The sequence below is a fragment of the Lytechinus pictus genome, chromosome 15, assembly GCF_037042905.1.
Source record: "Lytechinus pictus isolate F3 Inbred chromosome 15, Lp3.0, whole genome shotgun sequence".
In the NCBI taxonomy this organism is placed as follows: domain Eukaryota; kingdom Metazoa; phylum Echinodermata; class Echinoidea; order Temnopleuroida; family Toxopneustidae; genus Lytechinus; species Lytechinus pictus.
The window spans coordinates 21,788,216-21,799,029 of record NC_087259.1 but is presented as its reverse complement, the minus strand read 5'-3'; the positions used below and the strand labels follow the sequence as shown (position 1 = coordinate 21,799,029).

Here is a 10,814-nt window from a genome sequence, read left to right as displayed (position 1 = left end):
GAAAACTTATCATTGCTCTTCCTCTCCTTTTTTAAGGGATGAAGGCATATGTCCCGGGCGTATGTATACATGTAATAATAATAAAAATAGGCATTTATATAGCGCCATCTATCTAGAAATATTCTATTCCGAGGCGCGTTGTTATTATTATTACCCCGGCTTTTGCTCGAGCTGCCCTGTATGTATTTATTAAGAGAAATCACAATTGTTTGTTACTCCCTTTGCAGGAAATAAATAGCACTTTTCGGAGAAAGAGAAACTGAGGCACAATGTACAAATTTATGCAATACTGTAAAAGAAGAAATCAATACATTAAGCTGGTTTTCATTTATTAAAAGATTTTTTTTCTGTGCCTGCATTCTGATGGAAAACTATAATAAGTCAAATGTTTATGATAGTACAGTAAGACTTGTTTCATCAATTGATAGAGAATGTGAGTCAAGCATGGGATATATAGATTAGGGAAGCGTTTCGTGAAAGTACTTGTTGGATGTTTTATCCAACAGTTACCATAGGAACAGTGTTTCTCAGCCAATCAAAATCAAGGGAAGTTGTCAGATCTGATAACTTGACAACAAGACAGTGTTGATGAAACACTCCCTCCGACGCGGGAATAAACCGTTTTCTTCTATTCTAAAAAGAAATTGGAAAGTTATATTTCAAATATGTTACAATTATGTGCATATAATGTGAGTCCAGTATAGCATGTATATAGGCAGTGCCATGTGGGGCCACCCGCCCCTAATTACTATTTTTCCATTAGTAATACCTCGGTCAGAATTGCCCTACGGCGACCGTACGGCGAGTCGAAAACAGTCGTTTTATTATAATAATAATGATAATAACGGCATATTTACCCAGGGTAGCCACTTCAGTTCCGAAAACTGTTCTCCCAGCGGGCCCTGCTATTATTATTACTCCGGCTTTAGCACGGCTATACCTTGCTCGAGCGCCCGACGGATTATTCATTTTTGTCTCACCTGCATAGCAGAGTGAGACTATAGGCGCCGCTTTTCCGACGGCGGCGGCGGCGTCAACACCAAATCTTAACCTGAGGTTAAGTTTTTGAAATGACAGCATAACTTAGAAAGTATATGGACCTAGTTCATGAAACTTGGCCATAAGGTTAATCAAGTATTACTGAACATTCTGCCTGAGTTTCATGTCACATGACCAAGGTCAAAGGTCATTTAGGGTCAATGAACTTAGACCATGTTGGGGGAATCAACATCAAAATCTTAACCTAAGGTTAAGTTTTTGAAATGTCATCATAACTTAGAAAATATATGGACCTAGTTCATGAAACTTATACATAAGGTTAATCAAGTATCAATGAACATCCTGCTTGAGTTTCACATCACATGACCAAGGTCAAAGGTCATTTAGGGTCAATGAACTTTGGCCGAATTGGGGGTATCTGTTGAATTACCATCATAACTTTGAAAGTTTATGGATCTGATTCATGAAACTTGGACATAATAGTAATCAAGTATTATAGAACATCCTGTGCAAGTTTCAGGTCACATGATCAAGGTCAAATGTCATTTAGGGTCAATGAACTTTGTCCAAATTGGGGTATTTGTTGAATTACAGCCATAAATTTGAAAGTGTGTTGGTCTAGTTCATAAAACTTGGACATAATAGTAATCAAGTATCACTGAACATCCTGTGCAAGTTTCAGGTCACATGATCAAGGTCAAAGGTCATGTTAAGGTCAAAGAACTTTGGCCACGTTGGGGGTATTTGTTGAATTGCCATCATATCTCTATAAGTGTATTGGTCTAGTTCATAAAACGTGGAAATAAGAGTAACCAAGTATCACTGAACATCTTGTGCGAGTTATAGTAGTTTTAAAAATCAGCACTGCTGCTATATTGAATCGCGTGATGCAGGTGAGACGGCCAGAGGCATTCCACTTGTTATTTAAACCACCTATTATGCAAAAAAATACAAACGGTACAAAAATGGTTGAAACGGCAGTTTTCGACTCGCCGTACGGCTGCCGTACAGCAAGTGTGACCGAGGCATAAGAAATTAAAAGCACGTTTGAAAGAGGACCAGGACGGGATGGTACCATACCCCGTTTGATCAAAGGGAAGTTATATCCGGGTTGTCTTTCGACGCCCCCCCCCCCCCCTATTAATAATATTATATGGCGTCGCCTATGACGGAATGAGAAGCCATTAAAGTGTTAGAATGGGTTGAAAGATAGAAAGATTAAGAGATAGATGGAAGATAAGAAATGGGTAGGAAAACAACGTATCGTACACATGGTACAGGAAATCCAACGGAGCTGATTTTTAATGTCCTATTTCTTTCTTTGGTTGAGATATTGTAGGGTGTTTTTTTTCTCTCTCTCCTTAAAGTCCTACTAAAATTTTCGATGTGTTATCATTGAATACATAATAAATTATTTTAAAATAAAATGTAAGTTGTCACGTAATTAGCCTCGTGTTCATTATACTAGTATTGATAGAATAAATTGTCACAAATACAGTGGCCATGTTTGGAACAGAGTTAATTTCTCACATGATTGGAAGAGCGCCATCTTGCGTTTAGTTGGTCGCCCAATTTCCTGGAAATTAACTGTGATCCGTCTTGGTTATTTTACGATTCAGACTACTGAGTACTATAAGTGCATGATTTATTGGTTATTTTTCCCTGAAGCGTGTTGAATTCTCGGAACAGACTTCCTGTCATTCTATGACCATAAAACCAACTAATAACTTATTGTTCCAAAGCGATTGATCCCGCTCTATATGCTTTGTTACTATCATGCATCATACAAAAAAGAAGGGAAAAAAAATCATTTTTTTTAATTCCATGGAATTTGTACTAAAGCATGAGTCAGACTCGCGTTCAATTCCTTCAATTGGTCTCCTCTTTGGTGATTGTGTTTGCAGTTTGAAATATCCCCCATTTCAACATTACAAACGAGCTAGAATTGTCCCTGCCAGTTTGTCTACCTGTGCCGAATCCCGACCCCCCCCCCCCCTCCCTTAATAGTGACATGTCATTTCGTCATGCTTGGAATCGAAATGATATGCAAGAGAAGCTGATCAAATATCGCCGAAGTTCTCGTACGATGACTCATAATGTGATGATTATAGATTTCCACGTCCACAAAAATGTCTTATGTTCTACTAACATGCCTCTGTCATGGCCATTTCATAATACCCATTGTCATGGGCATGAGATCGACCTTAACACTTCCGCGATTACAATTTTGAATGAAATATATAAAGCAAAGTAATAATTGTTTAAGTCTGATTAACATTATTTTCTTTTTTGTTTATGGGGGGGGGGGTCTTGTCACCCAGACGACGAAATTTTAGGATCTGGAAACATCTTAAATCCGTATATGCGAGAATGGACTAAGAAATTTATCAATGAATATCCAAAAAAGAGAAGGAATAGGTCCTATACGGGGAGAAATAGGCGTATATTTTGATAGACAATATTTATAACTAGGTAAATATATAGGCCTAGTCTGATATATTGATGCCTACAGATGGATGGGTATAGCCATACAATATAAGATATAGAATATAAAGATAGATAGATAGATCTGTAGATGCATATATTAGAATATGAATATAACTTTAGATAGATCGAGAATCGATGCTTGTGTGAAATTCATGAAAAAAAATCTTCCAAAGCAGTGTCCTTGTTGGTGGGTTGGAATAGTTTGAATTCAAGAAGCTCAACGATTCAAAACAAATCTAGACACGTTACACATTTATTCCTGAATACGGACCCTTGATTTCGAAAACGTGTCTGAGCTTGGCAAGATAATCACAAAATTGACCCTCAAGATTGCGACTGATGGGACTTTACCACGGCCAACCTAGCTACTGGTGTTGTGTTTATAACGATACAATGACGTTGCCCCGTGGAAATTCCAAGAGCCCATCACAAAGGATTAGTGACGTCACCTCGATGATTATTCCGGGACTCATCCCCAGGCGCTCGCTGATTGGTCGAACGATCTATGACTAGCACGTACACGTGTTCGGTATAATGCCTATTTTTAGTATGCGAGCCCGCGATTGGTCGATTAATTGATTGAATGACGTCAAGCCGGACGTTGAATAAAACCCTCGTGAGTAGAGTAACGGTCGGATTCATTCATTACACCTCCACACTCGCTTGGTAGAACGACGTATCTTTGCCGCTCGGAATACTACGTGTTTTTTAGGATTACCAGAATCACAAACATCAATACATTGCTAGAAAGCCAAGCTATTTGAACATTTATCCGTGGAATATACTAAACAAACTCTACAAGATGGAGGCACAAAAACTTATCACCATGTCTATCAACAAAATTGCCGGTTCTCGTCGACAACGTGGCGGAATAAATCTCCGAAAAAATCTCCTCGTTGCCTCCGTACTACACTCGGCAAGAGTCCACTATTACGAGGAAATGTGCAATAGAATGCCTGGACATATAGCTCTTGAGCAAAGCAAACCTGAATCTCCAGTAGACGAGGACTGTACAGAGTCTCCTGACTGGGAAGACGAGGAGGAGAATACCGATCTTGAGACAAATTACGATGAGGAAAGCGACGAAGAGGACAATGCAACCGCGGGAAACCTGGCATGCGATGTTCAGAACAGCCGGGTGGTAGTTGAACAGATTGCCGTCGTGGACAAAGAAAACATCGCTCCATCTGGACATTGCCAGTACGAAAAATCGGAAAATATGAAGCTGGAAAACGGCGTGCACCAGGTTTCTGACTGTGATCGTGTAGCTTTCGGTAATGTTTCCCAGAATTCAACCCCAGAAGCTTGCACAACGACGACCTGTCTCACCGTCCCCAGCGTAAAGAGGAAGAGATCCGATGCTGAGGAACCTTGCGATTCAGCCGCCACCACCATCAAGCGCGTCAAAGTCGACTCGCAATGTCAAACCGTTGCTTCTCCGGATTGCGGTGCCCAGAGCTCGATCTCCAGTTTAGTGGACATTTTCAAAGCTGGTTTTCATGGACTTGCTGGCGAGCCAGGAAACAAACTATCGAGCTATGTAGAGGATCAGGAACCTTCATCTAACAACACTCCGTCCTACACAACCCTAAGCACCCACGCCAGGCCATTCGAGACTTTACAAGCCGCTGCAGTCATCGCCGCCTGTTAATGGCCGTCAAATTTTCACTGCCTAATTAACTTGACATTATATTTTGATTGCACATGCCATGGAAGAACTGAGAATGTTCGGACTTATATATATTCGAGCCTTAAAATCTATATTTTTTGGATGATATTCAATGAATACTCAGTTTCCAATGGGAACTTTATTCTTTCGGTGAATTGATCTGACCATGGACTATATACTGGAGCTAATCTCAACACTTTGTAACCATTTTTTTTGTTTTGAAGAGAGATTTGAAAAAAATGCTTTCCAAATTAAATGTCTAATTTGTTTAATAAATTGGGATAGAATATTCACTGAATAATGCTTTAAATCATGATGTAAAACTACTGAAGTAACTAATTGGTTTTAATTATAATATGGGAAGGGGTAGTGTTATTTTATATAAATCCAGTGCGGGTTATAAAGAAGAAGACCATGTATAACGTTAAAAATTCCAAATTTGATAATGATATATATTCCAGTAGATTTGGATCTACTCTGAGCTCATGACGCAACATTATTCTTTTGTTACTCAACGCTTTATTGTTCGTAAAACGAGTAGTAACTTGACTCAACCATTGTTTGCTTTGTTTTGAATCATAAGTTGGCTGAGGCGTGGCCAGTACGCAAGCCAGGGGTGAACAAAGGGCAGTTCCTGGCTAGGTCATGCGGGGCATTGTCTATTGTGTACACGATATACGAGTAAGCACGAATGGAATGTGGCACAATCGAAAGGTCCTTCACCATCTTGCTGCACCCGCCCTGCTTTATCAAGGGAATTTGGTATAATCAGCAGATCGGTTGTATAAACCAGTGCCAAATATTGGCAGGTACTTGATAGTCTGTGTACTGATGGGATAATTAGGAAGAAAGATATTTGAAAAGAAATTTCAAAACTGTTGATTCCGATTGCTTACTTTTTTGTAACGGTTAGGTTTATTATTACTCCCTCTAAGAGTGTTTTTTTATTACTATTATCCTATTTTGACAACTTTGGCATACATATTTTTAATGTTAATGGTTGATGAATGGGGAATTTTAAGTGGGGATTGACCACCAGTTTTCCAAATGAACTTTGAATCTCTTTCGTAAAAGGATGTATGACTGCACTTTGTTTTTCCGAGATTTCCGGCGATATGGTTTCCCGCACACGGAAAAACCACACTAAATGGGATACGCGCCAATACCTCACATATCCGTTTGTGCGTGGGCGTAAACTTGCTCGGAAAAGTGAAGTCATTAGTCATCCAAAACACTATATGGTCCATGTTTCAGTTTTTGTCATTTTTACTTTCAATTGATATGTTTTTCATGATATGAGCAATTTGCCCGCTCTGTAATTCGATACATGTTAGTTTCGGGGTTCTGTAATGCAGTCATTGACATATATTTTGGTTTTTTGACCAAGCTCACTCAGAAATTGTTCACTGCACAATTTTCATATTGTTGATTCCTCCACTCGTTCTGAGGACCAAGTATTTTTTTGAATGTGCTCATTCAAATATTTGTGATTAACTTATGTTTACTGTTTGTACAAATCATGATCACGAACAAATTTTGTTCTTGCATTATTTTATTAAAAAAGACAAAAGTGTCATCCATATTGTGATGTACACGAAACTGAATTCAAAGTCTGTATTCTCTTTTCTTCCATTTCTTTGTAATATAGTTTTGATTTGATTGGTTGATGTGTTTTTTTATTATTTGAATGATCGTGGATGGTGTATGTTTTGATTCTTTCTTCTTTCCCCCTTTTAATCTTTTACTTTCTTATCAAGTTATAAAGGTGTGACTATGAGCGTGTGCATGGAATGTGATGGTGATCTTAATCCCAAGTCGGCATCCATCTTCAGGTCTGCGACGCTATGTTCGAGTAGTAGGTCCATGATTAAACAAAATAATTGCGCGAGAATTGCGTAACGAAAATAATTTCATTTTTGGCGAGACAGATGCGTCCCATAATTATGATGTGTTGCATAGCTAAAAAGCTGACTGATTCTAAGATTTTCATTGTGCGGAAGAGATGTGTCAGGTGAATGTATTGATTCAGTATACCTAGACAATATTATGGGGCGTTGCAAGCAACGACCAATTGCAAATCTATATCGGTTCCCAAATATGATTCATGTCTTGAAAATTAATTGCAAATGTCCATCGATTGCTGATAGTATTGCAGAAGTTGGTGTATATAGACTGATTCAATATTATGTTGAAATCGATGCATTGTAAAACATTGCAACAGAAAATTTGCTATTTATTGTCGGCATTTTATTTTCTTGCAACACCCCAATTGGTCATGATTACTTGTATGAGTAATATCTCTATATTCCTAGCTGAAATTACTGTGTAATTTGGTGGTGTTTGTGTGCATGAGTGTGTTTTATGTACAGTTTATAATATACACACCCAGCTATAATCCTCAATCGGTATAGTCCTCGAAATTATTTGCGATTATAATTTATATTTAAAAAAAAAATACCTATTTCAAATGAATTCGATTATCGAAGTGAATGTAGGGCAGTTTTAACATTCGAGAGCGATCTACTTCCGAATCACTGCTCCCTCCCTGATCGTGCCCCTTCATCGACCTTGTTACAAACCTCTTGTGTCCCCCATCGGAAATCACGTTGTCCCTGATTTAGCCACACTCAACGGAAGTATCGCTGACCTCTGCGTTGACGAGCACGTACTTCGTATTTTCCATCGTTCCCCACTTCCTGCTTAAAGGCCCCAAGCAATGTAAAAACGCTCGCCATATGGCGAACGAAATCAATGCTAATAAAGCGATAGAAACATATTCCTTTGTCCTGCCAATAGTATAACACATTGTCAAATTAAGGATTTGAACTCGTTTCTTTCCACAATCATTATATAAAATAATTCGTAAATAATAACTGCAATACACACTGTATTAAATTAATAACATAGGCCTACTGATTTCGATTGAATGTAAATTAAACCAGGACAAGTCCTACCCAACAAAAAGTTGATTTGAATAAAAAGAGAATAATCAAACAAGCAAAATACTGAAAATTTCATCAAAATCGGATGTAAAATAAGAAAGTTACATGTATGACTTTTTAAGTTTGGCTTTATTTCACAAAACAGTAGGCCTATATATGCACATCCTGGACGGTATGCAAATGAGGGGACTGATGACATCACTCACTATTTCTTTTGTATTTTATAACATGAAATATGAACTATCTAATTTTCTCCTCATTGTCCTTTATAACAAAGTTTTATTCTTCATAGAACACGTAGAATAACTATTGTGTTAACATTTATGGTTCGGTCAAGTTGGTCATTGTCAAATCTGTAAAAATGGACATGTTGTATGATTCAAACAATAAAAAACAAAGAAATAGTGAGTGACGGACATCATCCATTTTCTCATTTGCATGTATATATGTCACTGAATTTGTGCATCGAACAGTATGGTGAAAAATAAACGAAACTGATAACTTTCTTATTTTACATCCGATTTTGATGACATTTTCAGTGTTATGCTTGTTTGATTTTCCCTATTAATCAAATCATCATTTTTCAGGGGTCTTGACATTGACCTTTAATTATTTCTTGAATGTTTTCATTTATTTTTTTTTTGCATGATAATAGCCTTCCAATATCCTTGTAAATCATCCTATCCGGACACTATTTTAATAGGAAACCTTACAGTTTCCAGGATTCAGTTATCGATAGGGCATTGGAATATAAATATCTCCGACCCGTGCACACAATTCCTAGAAGAGTGTAATCTCAACCAGGAATTAAATCAGATAATAGCAAGGAATAACTTATCGTTTAGTCATTCGCTGCAACGTCAATGATACATTTTTGTTAAGTGCTATTCAAAAACCGCAGTGTCTTGCGGACGCAATGGTTTTATGTAGTGCAGACTTTCATTTTCTTTTGAATGCAAGTCGTATTCTAGCAATTTTTTGGAATCCAAATCTTTTGTTTCATTCCCCGTCATGAGATGATATAAAGCGTTGTTCATTTCTTTTCTTTCAATTAACAATAGAAGATAAGGCAACATCGATGTATCATTGTAGTATCACCGCCTTTCCTTCCTATTTCCTAAGTTGAACTATAGTCTACAATTATTTCTGTATATCAGTTTTGTAGCCCTATATCGGGAGGACGGTATGAATTTAATTTCTAAGGCTTGTTTCCTTCCTCATAGGTAGATTTAAAAAAAAATCCAAGACCACATCCAGATAGAGTGGTGTATGAATTTCCTTCCTCCAGAAATATTGGTTTCGAATATCTGAATTCCTTATTCGGTTATATTTTTCACTCTATCAGCAATATAAAAAAAAAACCTTAATAAAGGCAAAGTCAAACTTAGCTTCCAAGAAGGTAAATACTCGACGGCTACAGCATCAAACCCTTGGGACGAAATAACAACGATACATTGTAGTTATATTTGGCATAATGAATAAAAATCGAGTTCATAGTTTAGAGACAACGCCCTATTAGTAAGCTGCCATACATTGAATCACAAGGTAAATACAATATTATGAATACATCGACATATGTATTGTGTTTGCAGTTAACTGCTATTATCTGTTACACGACTGTGTGGCAACGATTCAGCTAGATTTTTTTTCTTGAATTATTTTTGAGAACATCTGTAATAGCTCTATATGGTATAATATTGATAAGGTGTAACCATAATGGCACTTGACTTTAAAAACGTTTGATAATTTCGTTTTTTTTTTTTTACTTGAGACGTGATAGCATGAAACGCGTGGTTGTTTACATTATTATTTGGAAATGTACATGAAATTAAAAATGCATTCCTATTGGACACCGGCTCATTTGCATAATATTGCCATCCCAAAAGCCGGTGATGTTTTCTATTGTTTTTTTTTTATTTGTTACCATTTTTTTAATTCCATGAAATCAATCGAATCCATTTTAGTTTCAAGAATTCGTTTCATATCGACAAAATGGCGATGTGATCAGACATGCAGGTACATGTAGTATAGAGGATGACGAAACTCGGTGAATATTTTTCGTCACGTCATGTATCACCATACACTCTGCTATAATTATGGAGGCCTAAATTAACGGGTTCCATAAGCCTGACGTCAAATGAGTTTTCGATGCGAACATGGCCTACTTGGAGTTCAAGGGATATAAATATATTTGCCAGATTTGGTTTTTCGATCGACTATATAGATTGGGAATTTTTACGTTATGCTATGAATTTTATTTATGAAAAAAAAAACAAGTTTGAACAAATGCGAAAGCATTCTGGAGTGTGTAGGACTATTGCTATCAAAACGCTTTTCAGTTCAAGGCCAGAGCATTTCCTTTCTTTTTTTTACATTCTTGGGTAAACTTCATGAAAATTGGGTTGATCGAACGACTGGTGAAAAATGGCAAATTGTGTACATGCGTAATCGTTACGTCACATGAGACATTTCAACGTAGGAATTTTACCTTTTCCTGTTCGTCAATAAAAACAGCGTTTATTTTACAAGACATGAAACGATGCAACTTTCTTTCAGATAATATGAATGCAATCGTCAAAATGAGGGTATTTAACTCTATTGTTGTGACGAACGATTGCCGCATATGTAATTATTTTATTCGTACTCGGTATCATAATACACTAAAGAGCGGCAGTGGAAAACGCGCGAAATACACAGCGTGGCATGTCTGCAAAAAT

At 37.2% G+C, this 10,814-nt stretch overlaps 1 protein-coding gene across 1 annotated transcript; it reads left to right on the top strand.

The window, feature by feature from the left end:
* The first annotated feature begins 3,272 nt into the window (after positions 1 to 3,272).
* On the top strand, positions 3,273 to 6,759 carry LOC129277902 (immediate early response gene 5-like protein). The gene has a single exon (XM_054914085.2). It carries the CDS (start codon positions 4,289 to 4,291, stop codon positions 5,135 to 5,137), a length of 849 nt encoding a protein of 282 aa, XP_054770060.2. The 5' UTR covers positions 3,273 to 4,288; the 3' UTR covers positions 5,138 to 6,759.
* Positions 6,760 to 10,814: the final 4,055 nt, after the last annotated feature.